The 21,063-nt window shown below is 34.7% G+C and overlaps 1 protein-coding gene across 1 annotated transcript in view; it reads right to left on the reverse strand.

Moving 5' to 3' along the window:
- The window catches only part of MDGA2 (MAM domain containing glycosylphosphatidylinositol anchor 2), a 534,959-nt gene that overhangs the window by 37,502 nt on the left and 476,394 nt on the right, over window positions 1-21,063 (reverse strand). Inside the window, exons 11-14 of the mRNA XM_010848064.1 lie at window positions 20,134-20,311; window positions 15,318-15,338; window positions 7,678-7,833; window positions 7,045-7,203 (exon numbers count right to left, since the gene is read on the reverse strand). Coding sequence (XP_010846366.1) covers window positions 7,045-7,203; window positions 7,678-7,833; window positions 15,318-15,338; window positions 20,134-20,311 — 514 coding nt within the window. The remainder of the gene's footprint in view (window positions 1-7,044; window positions 7,204-7,677; window positions 7,834-15,317; window positions 15,339-20,133; window positions 20,312-21,063) is intronic.

A 21,063-nucleotide genomic window follows, 5' to 3' on the forward strand; every position in this document is an offset into this window, starting at 1 on the left:
ACACCACAGATCAAAAGCATCAATTCTTCGGTGCTCAGCCTTCTTCACAGTCCAACTCTCACATCCATACATGACCACAGGAAAAACCATAGCCTTGACTAGACGAACCCTTGTTGGCAAAGTAATGTCTCTGCTTTTGAATATGCTATCTAGGTTGGTCATAACTTTCTTTCCAAGGAGTAAGCGTCTTTTAATTTCATGGCTGCAATCACCATCTGTAGTGATTTTGGAGCCCAGAAAAATAAAGTCTGACACTGTTTCCACTGTTTCCCCATCTATTTCCCATGAAGTGGTGGGACTGGCTGCCATGATCTTCGTTTTCTGAATGTTGAGCTTTAAGCCAACTTTTTCACTCTCCACTTTCACTTTCATCAAGAGGCTTTTGAGTTCCTCTTCACTTTCTGCCATAAGGGTGGTGTCATCTGCATATCTGAGGTTATTGCTATTTCTCCCGGCAATCTTGATTTCAACTTGTGTTTCTCCCAGTCGAGCGTTTCTCATGATGTACTCTGCATATAAGTTAAATAAACAGGGTGACAATATACAGCCTTGACGAACTCCTTTTCCTATTTGGAACCAGTCTGTTGTGCCATGTCCAGTTCTAACTGTTGCTTCCTGACCTGCAAATTTCTCAAGAGGCAGATCAGGTGGTCTGGTATTCCCATCTCTTTCAGAATTTCCCACAGTTTATTGTGATCCACACAGTCAAAGGCTTTGGCATAGTCAATAAAGCAGAAATAGATGTTTTTCTGAAACTCTCTTGCTTTTTCCATGATCCAGCGGATGTTGGCAATTTGATCTTTGGTTCCTCTGCCTTTTCTAAAACCAGCTTGAACATCAGGAAGTTCACAGTTCACATATTGCTGAAGCCTGGCTTGGAGAATTTTGAGCATTACTTTACTAGCGTGTGAGATGAGTGCAATTGTGCGGTAGTAATCTTAAGTTATTACAAATAGTCAGATATTGTGTCATGTACCTATGAATCAACAGTTAGTTTAAAGGTGACACATTATAGCTCTCATTTATTTTTTTCTCAAATCAATTTTGATGAAAACTTAACAAGAAACTGTAAAAGTGTGGCAGACAATCTCTAAGATGCCACCCAATGTTTTCAACCTCTTAGGATTAACACTTGTGTATCATTTCCTCCCCTGAATGTGAATTGGGATGATCAACTCAGTTGTAATAAATAGAAAAAGACAGAAGCTATAGGATGTCACTCCAGCAACTAGGTTATAACAAATGTCATGTGTGTATTTGCTCTCTCTCATGGATCACTTGCTTTGGAGGAAGTCTGCTGCCATGAGACAGTCTTAGAGAGATGTCCATATGGTGAAGAACTGAGAATGGCCTCTGGCCAACAGACAGCAAGAAATCACTATCCTTAGTCTAACACCTGTGAGGGAGTGAGACATGCCAAAATCCTATAAGGTGAGCTTAGAAGTGTATCATCCCCAAGTGAAGTCTTTGACTTAGGCTGAAGTCCTACCTGATTGCTTGTCTGCAGCCTCATGAGAGACCCAGAGCTACAAGCACTCAGCTAAGCCATATGTATACTCCTGACCCACAGAAAATGTGAGATCATCAATCTTTATTGTTTTAAGTCACGAAACATGGGAGAATCTTATCATGCAGCAATAATAGATAAGTAATATAACATATTTGACTTCATTTCAAAAAGGAAACTTTAATAAATAATGAATAACTGATCATCCATTTTTGTATTATTTAAAAATTTGTGACTCTTTTCAATGATATACTGTCCATTAGCACCAACCAAAAGAGCAAAGATTACTCATGGTTACTCAAGAAGTAATAATCCCAAGTATGTGATTAGAAATCCAGGACAAATCATTTTGAATCTTGTTTTCCAAAAGAACAGATAAAACTGAGACTAGTTTGTAAAACCAGTGATGATAAATGCCCACCCCCACCCTCCACCCCAAGTTAACAGATGAATGAACATCTTAGAATAATATTTGCAAAGAGGGAAGGTTTTAGATACAGGCAGTATCTTTCTAATGAGGTAACTCACCTGTCATTGACTGAGTAGTCAATGTCTGCGACAGGTATTTTTGCCTAGATTTTAGCAGCTCGATTGTTCCTGCTGAGAGGGGACCCTAGTGATATACCTAATACCTGCAAACTTTGGGTCTCTGAGGAAGCAGAGAAATGGCACAGGTATCAAAATAGTAGATTTTTGAGAACATGGAAAAAATGGAGAACTGCCTTTTCTTTGAAATAATCAGAACAAAACTGCAGAACAAGTTGGCATTCATTGACAATAAAGTGCATAAGAATAACAGTGGTGAAGTTAAAAGTATACTGAAATTATCTTGAAACTCAGCATAAATATGCAAAACATTTGAGAGGGAATCGAAGGAAGCCAGCCTCACAAATAAGGTAAATGCATAGCTTGCTCAATTAAAGTAATTCAAAATATTCATCTTGAAATTATTTTTTGAAAACCATTTTAAAATATGCCTGTTTCAAGGTATACTGGAAGAAAAGAAAAAAAAAAGTCCATGAAATATAGTCAAAATAGAGTATGTGAAATCATACCTGATTAAAGAGAAGAATTAGAGTTAAGCTAATCCTATACTGGTAATAAAACAGTAATCTCACAATAAATAATATGGTCTGGCAATTGTGTTGAGATTTATTCCCTTTCATAGTTTAGGCTGCAGTGAACCCATGACTATTCTCATAGCTTTTTAATTGCTTTTCCAGTCTGTATCCTGTTTTTCAATAATTTTACCTATGCTTACGAGATTTATTTCCTCAAATCATAGATGTCACTATACATGTTGTCTGTAGAAACTCTGTAGTAAGTTTTCCCTGACTACAAAACAGCTAAGCTTTCAGGATATTCCAATAGTCTCCTTGCAGGTGAAGCAGGCAGACTACATGTCCAGCTTCCCAGATTAGTATTATGGCTTCACTACACATGGGTTCAATTCCTGAGTCGAGAAGATCCCCTAGAGGAGGCTAGGACAACCCACTCCAGTATTCCTGCCCGAAGAATCCCATGGACAGGAATCTGGTGTGCTACAGTCTGTTGGGTGCAAAGAGTTGGACATGACTAAGTGCAAACACACACTTTTCAGTTATGATATGATTGGCATGGTAACTAATGTTCTCGGTATTTTAATTTCATTATCTATAAAACAGGATAACATTTTTAATGAGTCTAAATGTCTATTGTAAAGATTAAGAGAAATAATCTATCACATGTTAGGAATAGTGTCCTGGTCCATCATGAGTATTTCATAAATATTAGCTATTATTTTATGATTGCTAATATTGCTCCTCTTTGAAATTCAAAGTAACCTAACATTATGAGTGTCTACCATCTGAAGATTTCATGTACATTATCTTATTTAACTTGAATTACAACAGTCTTTTTTAAAAAAAATTCATACTTAATTTTTTAAAGATATTTTTGATGTGATCATTTTTTAAAGTCTTATTGAACTTGTTAAAATATTGCTTCTGTTTTTTTATGTTCTGCTTTTTTGGCTGCTAGATATGTGGGATTACTAATTCCCTGACCAAGGATGGAACACATACCAACTGCATTTGGAAGGCACAGTCTTAACCACTGGACTGCCAGGGGAGCTCTGAAACTACAAATTTCTGAAATAGGAATCACTATTCATATTTTAAAGATGAGGAGACCTAGATCCAGATATTTTAAGTGAATTCTGTACATTCTTACAAAGACTGAGTGCTACAACCAAATTCCCACACAGATTTCCTGACTTCATGTTGAGGGCATATTTTTTTTTTCACTGCACAGGAGTTTCCTTTTTTGAGTTTGTCACCAACTACTCCATTGTAAAGAATACTGGTTAATAATTTTGGCTATGAATTTGAAACCAGCATAAACAATTTTGTAATTCATACAAATTCACAAAGGTTAAACTTTCTTAAACTGTAAAAGATGGATAGTGATGCTCATCTTTACAAACTTATTAAAAGGATTACTTCACTTAAATAAGTATAATAGCTGGTAATATGTGCACAAATTTATTAATTTATAGGAAAATGTTTATATTTTTAGGGGCTTCCTTGGTGGCTCAGTGATAAAATATCCACCTGCAATACAGGAGACATAGGTTCCATCCTTGGGCTGGGAAGATCCCCTGGTGAGGGAAATGGCAACCCACCAGTATTATTGCCTGGGAAATTCCAAGGACAGAGGAGCCTGGAGGGCTACAGTCTATAGTGTCTCAACGAGTTGACCACGACCTAGTGACTAAAGAAAAACAACAAACTTTCAGTTTTAGATTTGGTAAATTTGTATTAAGACAATTAATATTTCTCACATCCACATTTTGTTTTTTCATTACCAGACCCTAATCTTCCCTGCCTAAGGCCTTCCTAAGGCCTTCCCTTCCTAAGGCCTAAGTGGGCCTTAGGAAGCATCACTACGAACAAAGCTAGGGGAGGTGATGGAATTCCAGTGGAGCTACTTCAAATCCTAAAAGATGATGCTGTGAAAGTGCTGCACTCAATATGCCAGAAAATTTGGAAAAAGCAGTGGCCACAGGACTGGAAAAGATCAGTTTTCGTTTCAATCCCAAAGAAAGGCAATGCCAAAGAATGTTCAAACTACCGCACAATTGCATTCATTTTACACGCTAACAAAGTAATGCTCAAAATTCTACAAGCCAGGCTTCAACAGTACATGAATCAAAAACTTCCAGATGTTCAAGCTGGATTTAGAGAAGGCAGAGGAATGAGAGATGAAATTGCCAATATCTGTTGGATCACAAAATAAAGCAAGATAATTTGAGAAAAACATCTATTTCTGCTTCATTAACTATGCTAAAGACTTTGTGTGTATCACAACAAACTGTGGAAAATTCTTAAAGAGATGGGAATACCAGAACACCTTACTTGCCTCCTGAGAAAACTGTATGCAGATCAAGAAGCAACAGTTAGAACCGGACATGGGACAACGGACTGGTTCCAAATTGGGAAAGGAATACATAATGGCTGCATATTGTCACCCAGCTTATTTAAGTTATAGGCAGATTACATCATGAGAAATGCCGGGCTGGATGAAGCACAAGCTGGAATCAAGATTGCCGGGAGAGATATCAATAACCTCAAATGTGCAGATGAGACCACCCTAATTGCAGAAAGCAACGAGGAACTAAAGAGCCACTTGATGAAAGTGAAAGAGGAGAGTGAAAAAGCTGGCTTAAAACTCAATATTCAAAAAATGAAGATCGTGGCATCTGGTCTCATCACTTATTGGCAAATAGATGGGGAAACAATGGAAACAGTGTCAGACTTTATTTTCTTGGGCTCCAAAATCACTGCAGATGGTGGATTGCAGCCATGGAATCAAAACACACTTGCTTCTTGGAAGAAAAGCTATGACAACACCAGACAGCATATTAAAAAGCAGAGACATCACTTTGCCTCAAAGGTCCATATAGTCAAAGCCATGGTTTTCCCACTAGTCATGTATGGATGTGAGAGTCAGACCATAAAGAAACCTGAGTGCCAGAAAATTGATGTTTTTGAATTGTGGTGTTGGAGAAGATTCTTCAAAGTCCCTTGGACTGCAAGGAGATCAAACCAGTCAATCCTAAAGGAAATCAGTCCTGAATATTCATTGGAAGGACTGATGCTGAAGCTGAACTCCAATACTTTGGCAACCTCATGCAAAAAGTCAACTCATTAGAAAAGCCCCTGATGCTAGGAAAGACTGAAGGCAGGAAGAGAAGGGGACGACAGAGGATGAGATGGTTAGATGGCATCACCAACTCGATGGACATGAGTTTCAGCAAGCTCTGGGAGATGGTGAAGAACAGGGAAGCCTGGTGCCCTTCTCTTCATGGGGTCGCAAAGAGTTGGACATGACCGAGCGACTGAACAAAAACAATCTTCCCTATGCTTATCTCTGTCTATTGAAAATGCACCCTTCCTTCATAGAGAAACGTTTCCCTTTGTCCCAAGGCACTGCCTTATCCTCCAAATAGATAAAGATCCACAGTCCTGTGCCAAGCTCTGTAGAGCTAGATATGCTTCACCATTCAGAATTTTATCTTATTTTATAGTTAAGAGTGTGTCTTATGTAATATATAATCTGTTTTAGTTCTTAAAGTTTAGTTCTTTAGTTCTTAAGAACTAAAACAGAATCCCACAATTAAACACAATAATATTTTTGCTGAAAATAGTATATATGTTCATATTCATTTGGATAAATAAAGACTATACATGGGTTTATATCAGTTCAGGTCTTATATTCTAACATAGGCAGATCAGGCTAGAAAGTGGTGGCCAAATAATTAAATTTAAAACAGTTTGTGTTCAGTTGGTTTGATTTTATAATTACACATAAAGAACTGTAGATCTGTATGAACTCCTTCTGTCCCCTACCTCCCTACTCTTAACAAGTTTATTAGGTTCTTTCTTGAGGTTATGTGGTATTCTGCCTAGCATGATTGTGTAATTACTCATCTTAGCCTCTGTTACTCTTAGGATCTTTAAGGGAAGGGAGTGTGTCTTCAACTTTGTATGTTTTTCAGGATCAAGGATATTCTTAAATCCTACTAGGTATGTTAGGCACACTTTACAAACAAGAAGCTATCACACCAATATTTCAAATGTGTACATATTGCTAAAAGCACTTGTCTTCCAAATGTGACAATATTGCTTTTCACGGTCATTAATATACATTGAGTCATTATCCAAGCACATTTCTTTGGAAAGAAACAGTGTAAATTATGCTGGTATTGAGTCCCAAGAAGATCTCATGAAGAACTTAACCTAATTTAGGTCGGCCTAAATTAGGATTCCAGAGGACGGAGGTAATGCCCCCAAATTTCAAATTCTAATCTAAATTTGGGAAATCAGAACATGATGGGCTAACATTCTTTGCATCTCATTGTCAATGTGCAGTTGAGCCATTAAAAATTTAATGATGATATTCTTTGACTAAAATTGACTTCATCTTATGTGTTTGTGAACCTTTTTGTTCCAAATTATGATTTACTTTAGAAGAAACAGTAATTTTTGCCATCTCACCTATATGTTGCCCATACATGTGATAAAAGAAGCTGAAACAATACGCAGTGTTTGTGGGTCCATAAGGGTTTTTGGGAGCTATGCTGAAAACAGGGCTGAGAAGTCGAGCCTTTTCTCCTTCCAGTCTGGGTCGAGATGTCTCAATGTACATATAAAAACCTTTGAAAAGACAAAATGTGTAGACAAATTATTAGTAGGTGACATGAAATTTAAAATCACTGAGAGGTTAGAATTTTCATATATATTAATAGTAAAATTGATAGGGGAGTCTGCATCTTATTTATAAAATCGATATATGCAAACATAATATAAAAATAAATAATATACATAATTAAAAATAAAAATTTAAAAATGTATAAAAATGAGGCAAAACTGGAATTTTTAACTTGAATTGTCAAAAAAATTCCTAATCTCTTTATACAGGTCAGTAAGTTCTCGGTGAAAATTAATGATTACAAACTTTGGAAATAACTGAATACTTGATATGGTACATAAAAAATTTCATGTTTTATTCCAAAATATTTAAATCTATAGCTAAACATTCTCTTGCATTTCACATTTAGCATAATAGCATTTTTAAAAGTCCAGGCTAGAGTATGATTGATATGAACACACCATTTCATACCCTCATACCTTCTTTGGAGCCACTCCGATCAGCATTAGGTCCAGTGTTTGGAGTATATTTTGTATTTCTTGTTGCAGTACTTTGTTTTGTCCAGTCAAAATTATCTGTATCATCTTGGGTGAACAAACAAATGTTACCATCTTCAAATCCACAGTGAAATTCTCCTGTTGGCAAATTTTAATTACAATAAGTTAAATTAATACAAACATTGCAATAGTCTTCTAAGAAAAATTTAAAACATACAGCAATAATAATGCAAGGTTGCAATAATGGCACCATAGCCAAAATAATGTGCAATATGACAACTAAACCTAAAGCTACTTCAATTTTAATGGAAATGAAAAATAATCTTGATATGTAAATCAGCCTCTTATTCAACAATTTAAACCCAAACCATTTTCCTCTGAAATATCCAACTAATTGAAAATAAAGAATGTGCTGCCTGATTGAATTATGGCTGAAGAATTTCCCAACTTTCCTTCTTCAAGTATAGGAACAATCCAAACAGAACAATTAGAAAACAGTCTTAATTAAATTACCTGATGGTACTTTAGCTATCTACCTTCAGCCTACAATATTTCATACCACATCTGCAGATGCTGTCACGCATACTCATTTGCACAAATGGAGGCTTACTTAAGGAAAGATAATGGCAAATTATTTTTAAAAAGTAGTTATCTTTAATACTTTATTTGAATGTGGATTTGCCAGATGCTTACAACTCACTAGAAATAAAGTAATGAAAGTTGCTCAATCGTGCCCAATTCTTTGCAGCCCGTAGACTGTCTGTGGAATTCTCTAGGCCAGAATACTCCAGGGGATCTTCCCAACCCAGAGATTGAACCCAGGTCTCCCACATTGCAGGCAGATTCTTTACAAGCTGAGCCACAAGGGAAGCGGCTTGGACAATAAAGCATCTGCCTGCAATGCGGGAGACCCCGGTTCCATCCCTGGCTTGGGAAGATCCCTTGGAGAAGGAAATGACAACCTACTCCAGTACTCTTGCCTAGAAAATTCCATGGACAGAGGAGCCTTGTAAGCTGCAATCCATGGGGTCGCAAAAGTTGGACATGACTGAGCAGCTTTACTTCAAAGTAAAGAAAAGATTTTATGAAGAAACTGTGGAAGAACTGGGATTTCTTGGATGCCAGCCACATGCTGAGCTCAGACCAAACAAGAAGTTCAGAGAATGGTAGTAATGTTTCTAGGTATTAAAGTGTTTTCTTACTGGAATGGGCCCTGCTTGAAACACAGGAGTAACTAATATCTTTAACTGAAAAAAATAAAGAAAGCTTGCATTATTTCATTCAATCTTTAAGAACTCTATAAAAATACAGAAATACTAACTCATGAGGTTCACAGAAAAGAAAGTTTTGGCTAATGTCAGCTAGTAAATAATGAAGTAAAAACTGAGTACAGATTCCCTTCAATTCACAAAGTTATAGACATCTAAATAATAAAGACTCCCACATTTTCCCCCTGCAATGGGTTAAATTTATGAGATATTCTTGGGAGTGGAGCCCTTGAAGTTGGAACCATGCTCCTGAATTAATCTGTGTCTCTACACACTAACAATGAACTGCCAGAAAAGGGAATTAATAAAATTATCTCATTTTCAGTAGCATCAAAAATAATAAAATACTTAAGAATAAACTTAGCAAAATATATGAAAGATTTATGTATTGAAAACTACAACATACTGATGACAGAAATTAAAGAGGACACAAATAAATGGAAAGACATCTTACATTCTTGGATTGGAAGAATTAGTACAGTTAAAATATCTTTTCTACCCAAGGTGATCTTTAGAGTCAATGCATCCTCTCTGAAAATACCTGTGGCATTTTTTTTTTTAAACAGAAATAGAAAAAAAAAGTTCCTAAAACTCTTATGGAACCACAGAAAACTTGTATACTATTGGTTGGAATATATATTGGTGCAGCTATTATGAAAAACAGAATGAAGTTTCCTTAAAAAAAATCTAAAGACAGAACCACCATATTATCCAGTAATATCTCTTAAGAACATACATCCAAAGAAAATGAAATGAATACCTCAAAGCGATATGTGCTTTCCATGTTCATTGCAGTATTATTTGAAAAATAATATTATTTGGAAATCAAATATTATTTGAAAAATAGTATTATTTGAAAGTTGTTCAGTCATCTCCGACTCTCTGCGACCCTATGGACTCATACAGTCCTAACCCAAGTTTCCATTAATGGATGAATGAGTAAAGAAGTTATGGCAGATATATGCAATAGGATATCATTTAGCCTTGAAAATGATTATTCTGCCATTTGCAATAACATGGATGAACCTGGAGGACAATATGGTTCTCTTGACAACAAATGATATTTGGTTTTAGTTAAAAATGTCCATCAAAATATTTTTTTTAAAAGAGCCTTCTGAATAGAAAGACCTCCTCAATTCAATTTAAAACATAAGTTTTTTGAGGCTAATGAAGAACAAGACTGTGACAAAATTTCATGAATTTACTCTATATAAATATTTTGGAAGAGGATATTAGGATAAATAAGTTGATTTAAAGACTATATAAGTCAATAAAATGCATAAGGGCATTTAAGAGTAACTTGATTTATTGCCAATATATGAGGTCTCATATCACAATTATTATCATATTAAATGTAATATATAGTTAAATATATTCTTGAAATCATTTTATTATATTAAACAGAATTTCAAATAAACTATAATTTTATATGGAAGCCAACATAAATTCAAACCATTTAGAAATTTTATTATCAAATGATCTTTTTTGGAAGAAACATTGCTAAATTAGTAGTTTGAGTTGATGCATAAGTCACTTATCAATTATAAATAATATATAAGAAGAAAGATTTGGTAACATTTTATTCATTTTAAGAAATAACTTAGAATTATAATAGAAATACTTAATGTTTGTATTGTTGCTGTTGTTCATTCATTAAGTCATGTCTGGCTCTTTGCGACCCCATTAACTGCAACATTCCAGGCTTCCCTGTCCTTCACCATCTCTCCGAGTTTGCTCAAACTCATGTCCATTGAGTAGGTAATGCTGTCCAACCATCTCATTCTCTGCTGTTCCTTTCTCCTTCTGCCTTCAATCTTTCAAAACATCAGGGTCTTTTCCAAAGAGTCATTTCTTCCCATAAGGTAGCCAAAGTCCTGGAGCTTCAGCTTCAAGAAGCAAGCATCTTTTCTTTTCATTACTGCAGTCACCATCCACAGTGATTTTGGAGCCCAAGGAGATAAAATCTTTCACTGCTTCCACTTTCTCCTCATCTGTTTGCCATGAAGTAATGGGACTGGATGCCATGACTTTCATTTATTGAATGTCGAGTTTTAAATTTTAAGCTAACTTTCTCACTCTCATCTTTTACTCCATTAGGGGGTTCTTTAGCTCCTCTTTGCTTTCCACCATTACATGGTATCATATGCATACCTGAGGTTATTGATATTTCTCTCTCACAATCCCAGCTTGTGAGTCATCCAGCCTGGCATTTCGCATGTATTCTGCATATAAGTTAAGATAAGCAATGTGACAATACACAGACTTGACATACTCCTTTCCCAATTTTGAACCCAATTTTGAAGTCTGCTGTTCCATGTCCAGTTCTAACTGTTGCTTCTTGTCCTACATACAGGTTTTTCAGGAGCCGGTTAAAATGGTCTATTTCCATCTCTTTAAGAATTTTCCACAGTTTGTTGTGATCCACACAGTCAAAGGTCTTAGTGTAGTAAAAAAACCAGAAGTAGATGTTTTTATGAAATTCCCTTGCTTAATTCTATGATCCAGCAGATGTTGAAAATTTGATCTCTGTTTCCTCTGCCTTTTCTAAATCCAGTTTGTACATCTGGAAGTTCTTGGTTCATGTACTGTTGAAACCTAGCTTGAAGGATTTTGAGCATTATTTTTCTAGCAAGCGAAATGACTGCAATTTTATGGTAGTTTGAACATTCTTTGGCATTGCCCTTCTTAGGGATTTGAATGAAAACTGACATCTCTAGTCCTGTGGCTACTGCTGAATTTCCAAATGTGCCGGCATATTGAGTGCAGCACTTTTACAACATCATCTTTTAGGATTTTAAATAGTTCAGCTGGAATTTCATCACCTTAATTAGCTTTGTCTGTGGTACTGCTTCCTATGGCCCATTTGACTTCACCCTCCAGGATGTCTGGCTCTAGGTGAGTGATCACACCATCGTGGTTATCTGGGTCATTAAGACCTTTTTTTTTGTACAGTTCTGTGTATTCTTGCCACCTCTTTTCAGTTTCTTCTGGTTCTGTTAGGTCCATAACATTTCTTTCCTTTATTGTGCCCATCCTTGCATGAAATGTTCCCTTGATATCTGTAATTTTCTTGAAGAAATCTCCAGTCATTCCCTTTTCATTGTTTTCCTCTATTTCTTTGATTTGCTCATTGAAGAAGTCTTTCTTATCTCTCCTTGCTATTCTCTGACATTCTGCATTCAGCTGGGTATATCTTTCCCTTTCTCCTTTGCCTTTTGCCTCTCTTTTCTCAGCTATTTGTAAGGCCTCATAATTTGTAAGGCAAGACAATCACCTTGCCTTTTTGCATTTATTTTTCTAGGGGTTGGTTTTAGTCACCTACTCCTGTAACATGTTACAAACCTCTGTTCATAGTTCCTCAGGCATTCTGTCTATTATTAGATCTAAGCCCTTGAATCTATTTGTTACCTCCACTGTATAATCATAAGGGATTTGATTTAGGTCATACCTGACAGGCTTACTGGTTTTCCTTACTTTCTTCAATTTAAGCCTGAACTTTGCAATGAGGAGGTGATGATCTGAGCCACAGGGAACTCCAGGTCTTATTCTATCTCACTATATAGAGCTTCTCCATTTTTGGCTGCAAGAATATGATCAATTTGATTTTGGTATTGACCATCTGGGGATGTCCATGTGTAGAGTTATCTCTTTTGTTGTTGAACGAGGGTGTTTACTATGATCAGTGTGTTCTTCGCAAAACTCTGTTAGCCTTTGTCCTGCATAATGGTTTTAATTACAGTGTTTTCTCAGATTTTTTTTTTCCTTGAACTGCTTCATTTTCACTTCAATTTCATTAACAATATCATTACTGGGAAGGTACCTTTTATTAAACTGTGGAGAATAAATACTAAGTAAGTTGTAGCTAATTAATAGCAAAATAATAGTAACATAAAACAAGTTTGGCAGGGGCTGAGGTACAAGGAAGCTGAACTACAAAGCAACACAAACAAATTTTAGGGGTCATGAAACCTTGTGGTGATGCTTACATGACTGCTTAACCTGGTCAACTCTTTTTTCATAAGTGTACACAAAATATGGTAAATTTTATCATGTGCAGGTTATACCTTGAAAATAAATGACAAAATTTAAAATATTGTAGCATTTAAGGAAAGTAGGTAAAAGTAGTCTTAGGGAATGAAAAATTAACTTTCCCTAGCAAAAATCTAAAATAAAACATGACCTTCTTGTATACATTGGCCTATTTTCTTTTCTTACTGAATAATGCATAGCTAGTGTATTAAGAACATGAATCTATAACGAATGACTTTGATAAAGTACTGTTATCTGTGTTTGGGATCTGGAGGTAGTAATGAAGGTTAAAAAAATCAATTAATAAGAAAAAATGCATTTGACTGTCAAAAATACAAAAATAATTACTTCCTTTTGATAACTTAGAGAAATCATTAGGTAATATTTACTCATTTCTTTTTTCTAAACAACTCTCATATTCTACCATATTGACTATCATTAAAAAAATTCAAAAGGTACACAGCCAATGGAAATTTTGGTATAGAATGTTATGTTGCAAATTACTTTAAAAATAGAAAATCCAATGCATCATTTGGATTTCCATTTTACACATGTGAAGTCCTTGCTCAGGAAGAGAAGTTGATACCTGCGATCTGAAGGACACAAGTTTTAAAGGAAACATTCAAATTCTAATAAATATTGTCCATATTTAGGGCACATTTCTGGCTTAAATAATTTTGAACATTGTGCACCAGACAAATGGAGCTTTGTTCAGTTATTATGTGTGTGAACATGATCTCCTTTTCAATGACAGGTGAGCCTTTCTTCACCTTCTTTACCTGAGGGATCTTTATTAAACTTTCAGGATCCAGCTTTGATATTATCTCTTCTGTAAGATTTTCTCAGCTGCCATAAAATAATGGTGCTCATTATATTGGACTATGGTAATCAGTTAACAATCACTTCCTGTCTATAAATATGTATGCATTTTGTTCAGTAGATAGACTGTTCAAAATTCTTGCCTTGAATTGAAATACTTGTCAACTTTCCCCTGTATTTACTTTTAATCTTTCTGTGATAACTATTTTTAAACATTTCCACTGAAAGTACAGTCAGAGAACTTACCTTTAAAGGAACCATAGTCAATATAGTAATTAATTAGCAATAGTCCCCTGAGTAGAAGCCAGGGAGAATTTTATTTATGCCATTAATTCATCTTGAAACTGTCATGTATTTGTTCTTTTAACAAATGATCACTGAACACCTGCTAAACATGAGATGCCATTATAGATACAAAGATAGTGAAACAGAGAGAGAAACTAGAAATGGATTTAGTTCTTAAGTATCTTACAGTTTACTGGAGGATATGAGAAAGTAAAAAATAACTTCCACATAGATGAAGATAAACTGTAATTGAAAATCAAAATGAGGGAGTAATTAGTGGAGGAAGAAGCATTTGTGCTAAACATTATAAGAAAAATGAACCTCAAAGAGCTGATAAGAATAGCTGCATTAAAAGGTCATTGAGGTGATTAAATGAACTTTTATGCATTGAAGCAAGATGTGAACAATAAAGATCTATAAAAATATTCAGTATTAGTGTTTGGCTATGCAAAAGCAGAATAAAAGAGGATCTTTGGGAGGAAACACAGCAGGAATGGAGGCTATGTAATTTGGTCTTTGTTATATAATCAGTTAAAGGCCAAAACAGAAAAGAGAATACAGTAAAATGAAAAAACAGATTTGGACATTTTCTTCACTAAGGATAGGAAATTGAGAATGTTGAATGGAAAGGAGTAAGAGTACAAAGATGGCTCTTCTTTCTTTGTTAGACCAGAACAATATCCTGCTAGACACAAAATAGGGGACAAAAATCAATTCTTAATTTTAAAATGAAATATTATTAAGAGGATGGTAATCAAATTATTTTTTCTTCATATAAGACTGGAATATGGAATAGTGATTAGTGAAAAATCTTGATTGAACCATTAAAATACCAACTTTCTAAGTGAATATAATATTTCATGAGTTGAATATAGAAATCAAATGGTGAAAAATAAAGAAATAAATAATAGCAATACAAATAATATACAATGCCACAAAAGGAATAAATAAACTACAGTTACACAAATAATAACTGTTAAGTATGTTGGAGAAATGGCTCAATATTTAGGAAAAGTTAATAATCTATATTAAATTATTTGTCTTTATGTCCATAGGCTTTGGAATTCAAAGTTTACAATTAACGCCAGTTTTACTATTTCTAAGACATTCTATGTCAACCCAAATATGAACAATTGATAAGTAACCTTTTTATGTTTAGGCATTTTTTATTTGTATAAATTGTCAAATACAGTGTCATTTTTAAAGTGAAAATATACTTACTCAAATGAGGATTAACAGGAGCTACAAGAAAAGCAAAAAATAATGTTAGCATGGCTTAAATATCTTTTATAAATAAAAGTCTAATCAGCATCTCATAAGTGCCTAACTAAAACTTAATGATCTTCCCCACTGTGGCCAGAGAGAATTATATCTGCAATCCATTTTGTTCTAGAAGACTGAATAGAATCTACTTTGAAACTCAGCAATAACAGCCTCAAAGTACCCAAATGATCAATGCTAAATGGCTCAAGGGATTTGATCATTTTCCAAGGTATAGAATAGCTGATTTTTTATGTCTTAATCAGTGCTAAACAAAACCAAGTAATCAAAACTGAGGCTGACAAGCTATACTCTTGATGTTTCAAGAATGAATGCAATTATCTAACAGAGAACACACTTTAGTTTTTTTTGCTATTGTCTACTTCTGTTTGAAATATGTGGTATATATGAAAATAAAGCAATCCTCATATCGTGTCATTGTGTGTGAGCCAAAACAAATAGCTACTTTGATGCTGTTTTAATTACTTTCACACACACACAGTTTTCAAATGATAGGTAATGCATTTGCATTTTTACAATATTTATCTCAAGAAGAAATATTTATCTCAAAAAACTAATTGTGTTTACAGTGCCAATTGATTTCTACCTGAAAAGAAATGAATACTGTAAACATTACTGAAGCAAAAACAAAACTATATCTAACCTAAGAGACAAAATGGTATCTGTATATATCGATTAAGCATTTATCACTCTGAGAGAAAATTTCATTCTGGATGAAAGAAAGCATTATTGCAGTCTCCTAAAGAAGCAACAGTTAGAACTGGACATGGAACAACAGACTGGGTCCAAATAGGAAAAGGAGTCCGTCAAGACTATATTGTCACCCTGCTTATTTAACTTATATGCAGAGTACATCATGAGAAACGCTGGGCTAGAAGAGGCACAAGCTGGAATCAAGATTGCTGGGAGAAATATCAATAACATCAGATATGCAGATGACACCACCCTTATGGCAGAAAGTGAAGAGGAACTAAAAAGCCTCTTGATGAAAGTGAAAGAGGAGAGTGAAAAGGTTAAAGCTCAACATTCAAAAAACGAGGATCATGGCATCTGGTCCCATCACTTTATGGGAAATAGATGGGGAAACAGTGTCAGATTTTATTTTTGGGGGCTCCAAAATCACTGCATATGGTGACTGTAGCCATGAAATTAAAAGATGCTTACTCCTTGGAAGGAAAATTATGACCAACCTAGATAGCATATTAAAAAGCAGAGATATTACTTTGCCAACAAAGGTCCGTCTAGTCAAGGCTATGGTTTTTCCAGTAGTCATGTATGGATGTAAGAGTTGGACTGTGAAGAAAGCTGAGCGCCGAAGAATTGATGCTTTTGAACTGTGATGTTGGAGAAGACTCTTGAGAGTCGCTTGAATTGCAAGGAGATCCAACCAGTCCATTCTGAAGGAGACCAACCCTGGGTGTTCTTTGGAAGGAATGATGCTAAAGCTCAAACTCCAGTACTTTGGCCACCTCATGCAAAGAGTTGACTCATTGGAAAAGACTCTGATGCTGGGAGGGATTGGGGGCAGGAGGAGAAGGGGACGACAGAGGATGAGATGGCTGGATGGCATCACTGACTCGATGGACATGAGTTTGAGTGAACTCCGGGAGTTGGTGATGGACAGGGAGGCCTGGCGTGCTGCAAAACACGGGGTCACAAAGAGTCAGACGCGACTGAGTGACTGAACTGAACTTAACTGAAGATTAAAATGGGCTGCTAATCTAACCTCCAGAAGATTGTCTATTTTGTCCCTGGTTCCTAGTGTTTGCCATTAAGCACTTTTGTTAAACTTGGACATAGTAGTAAAATACAAAATGAATGTCATAAATGTACAAACATGCACAAAGCATCTTCATATAAAATTTTTACATTTAGTACACTAAGATCAATTTTAACCAAGTGATTAGTTTATCAACAAATTACTTTTTACTATTTCTACATCAAGAAGACAGAATATTCTCATTATTTTAGCTGTTCTACTTGTACTTGCCCCATTGCTAATTATGAAATGAATAACATAGAGAAAGGACTATACATTTATTAGTTCCACTGAAAAACAAACAAAAATAATCCCTTTCTTGCAAGGTGCATGCGTGCTAATTTGCTTCAGTCATGTCCAACTCTTTGCAATGCTATGGACTGTATCCTGCCAATCTCTGTCCATGGGATTCTCCAGGCAAGGATACTGGAGTGGGTAGCCAGGCCTTTCTCCAGGTGATCTTCCACACCCAGGGATCAAACCTGCATCTCATTATGTCCCTTGCATTGCAGGTGGGTTCTTTACCACTAGCACCAGCTTGAAAGCCTCAAGGTATCAGTATGTTTTAATTTGAAAATTAATTATTGAAATTAAATTTATTTTATAATTAGGATAATATAAATTTTAATTTTAACTATTGTTTTTGAAAGAAGTAAACATCTTTGAATTATAATTTAGTTCTAAGCAATGTCACAGCTACATGTTACCTGTGACCAGACTGAATTTTGAGACTTCTACAATATTTTAGTCAGCAAATTCACTACAAACATCATGATTAATCTGGTAAAAGTTTGCCATTCTAATTTGAAATATTGCAGTGAGTCTACGTTTCTTCTTTAAAACTATCAATAGCATGTTGAATTTATTATGGATGCCTATATACAATGTATGCTTACACACACTAAAGTATACTTTACCCAAATCCATAGTATATAAAAGCAAATTTCAATTAAGATGTTTAAGATTTTAATAAGCATGACAAGTTATAAAGTTAGTTAAAAGGAAAGTTGGAACTTAACACAGTACTGATTTTCCAGATTTATTTTTCATTTCTGTTTGTTACACCAGAGTTTTTAATAAAAATTAAATTGAGTTTCTGAAGATTTTTTCTTATATCTCCGTAAGACAAGTTCTAATAATTCCTAAACTAAGCAAATAGGTAAAGATTTCTGTCATTTAGGAGTGATCTCTAGTTTTCATCAGTTAATTATGTCATATAATTGTTTAACGTGACAGGACACTGAACTTTCTGGGTCTTAATATCTTCATCTTTAAAAGAATGAGTATTAATTATGGTTTCCAATGCCCTCCATATTACGTAGTTTACAGTTTTACACCTTGGAGGGCAGGGAGCATAAATATTAGAAGGAGATAATTCATATTTTATAAAAATATTTGATGCTAAAACTTTAGACAGTTATACTGAGATGTAGTTGTTTGTTGGATGGAATCATGAAAGTGATTACAGAATAACAATTGCTATTTTGCTCTAATATTTATATCATTAAGGTAAAAATGTACATTTTAAAAAGAATCATATTCAAGAAAATATATGCAGTGATTATAATGTTTTTATATTCCTTGATCTTGTATGAATATTCCACTATATATTCTATATTTCATTTTTTAATGAAAATTGAATTTGTAACGCCCAGTATGTACTCTGACTGATGAGAGCGAATACAGGTAATCTTATAACTCTAGTGAGGTTTTAATAATTTCACTTTATTTTTTACTTTGACAGTATTCACTGTTGCCCCCGTAAGTAGGAAAACGTACTTAATGCTAAACAGAATGGAAAACTTCAGCTGCCAAAACCCTCATTCTATTATCTTTTAAACTCAAGCCTTGATCAAAAAGAAAAATACTCCACTGAAGTAACAAAACATACACAACCGTGCAAAATACACTGATGATTTTAGAGCTAGGCTTTGAACAGTATAAATTTCAGCCGAAAAATGCATATAAATTTCAAATGATAAAATATTAATCTGTCAGGTATATATGAAAAATAATATCATATCAATCAACATTATTCCTATTTGAACTATTATAAAGTTTTTGATCAACTTTGTCACAGTTTTACACTATTTTCTATATTTGTTTAAGGAGGACATTTAAATAGTAAAGAAATAGTAAATGCATATTGTTTATAAAGGAAAACTATCACTAACACATACATATTAAATTTAGTGTTCTAAAGGAAAAAAAAATGACGAAAAAAAATCAACTAAGATGTTGTTCAATAAGTGAATGGTTAAACAAACTGTGGTACACCTATGCAATGGGATATTACTTGACAATAAAGAATAATGAGCTATCAGGCCACACAAATATATGTAAAAGCTTTAAATGCATATTGCTAAATACAGTAAATTAGTTTGGAAAGGTTATATGTTGCATGATTCCAACCCAACATTCTGGAAAATGCAAAACTGTGTAACATAAAGACTGATTCCCGATATAAACAATTGACTTTAATAATGTACAATATTTGTTAATCAATTGTTAACAATGTGCCACATTAATGTAAGATGTAGATTGTAGGGGAAGCTGTGACAAGGGAGAGGGCATACATGGGAACACTGCACTTCCTACTCAGTTTAATGTGAATTTAAAACTACTCCAAAAAATGAAAAAAACTTAAAAATTCAGTCACATTTCCTAACTTCTTAATGATATAAATTTTAAAATCATTAAGAATTTGTAAAAAATGTATACATACTGCCTCATAACTATGACATAGAAAATAATAAGACATTCATGACATTATCTCTGAGGTCCAAAGTTAATTAAGCATTTGTCTATACCTCTATATTCAAAACTAAATATTAAAATTTATAATGATTAAGTATTACAGGATTTTTTTCTCACTTGACTAACGGCCCAGAAAATCAGTATGTTAAATTTTAGTTTGTGTCTATATTTGGTAGATAGTTACAACTTTTTAGATAGTTTAGTATGTAAATAAATTCTTTTCAACAAAAAGCTACTTACCACTATATTTGATGACACGAATTGTTGAATCTCCTTCGCCAAATTTGGTGAGAGGAGTCAGTCGGACTTCATAAGCCTCTGGTTTAATTAGCTCAGTCAAGTTATATGTAATTAATTCTCCCTTTTGGATATTTCCATTTATTTTAATCTCTTGTTCCCACCATCGCTGCTGTCCAGCCTGAAATTAAAAGAATTATATAATAATGTTTCTGATATTTTTAACTGTGTGTTGATCATGTGGTTAAGAATACTATTGCTGGAGATTCTTTAGGGCCTAGGACAAAGTTATATTTCATTAAAGATGTACCTTTGTTTCTGACATTCTGCAAGGGGCATTAACAGTATGGTTCACTTTTACTTTAAATATCAAACCTTTTGGTGTCACAGATTAAAATGAAGATGGTCTCTTTTTTTGGATGCTAAGCTGGTTCAGTCACGTCCAACTCTTTGTGACCCTATGGACTGTTGCCCAGCAGGCTCCTCTATCCATGGGATTCTCCAGGCAGGAATACTAGAATGGGTTGCCATGCCCTCCTCCAGGGGATCTTCCCAACCCAGGGATCAAACCTGTGTCTCTTATATCTCCTGTGTTGCAAGGTGGGTTCTTTACACTTAGTGTCATCTGGGAAGCCCTTGCTTTGGATAGGACTTGGGTTTTCATTCCTTACCACTGCCAAACTATAAGAATCAACGTTCAAGTTTGTCTGGGTTGGTTAATAACTGAAGGCAAAGGCAATATATATACTACATATGTTAATATGTATATACCATTGTTGTTGTTTACTCACTAAATCACGTCTGACTCTTTGGGACCCCATGGACTATAACCAGCCAGGCTCCTCTGTCCATGGGATTTCCCAGACAAGAATACTAGGGTGAGTTGCCATTTTTTTTCCAGATCTTCCTAACCCAAGGATTAGACCTGTGTCC

This window comes from Bison bison, unplaced genomic scaffold, assembly GCF_000754665.1.
Source record: "Bison bison bison isolate TAMUID 2011002044 unplaced genomic scaffold, Bison_UMD1.0 scf7180017864259, whole genome shotgun sequence".
Taxonomy (NCBI): Eukaryota; Metazoa; Chordata; class Mammalia; order Artiodactyla; family Bovidae; genus Bison; species Bison bison.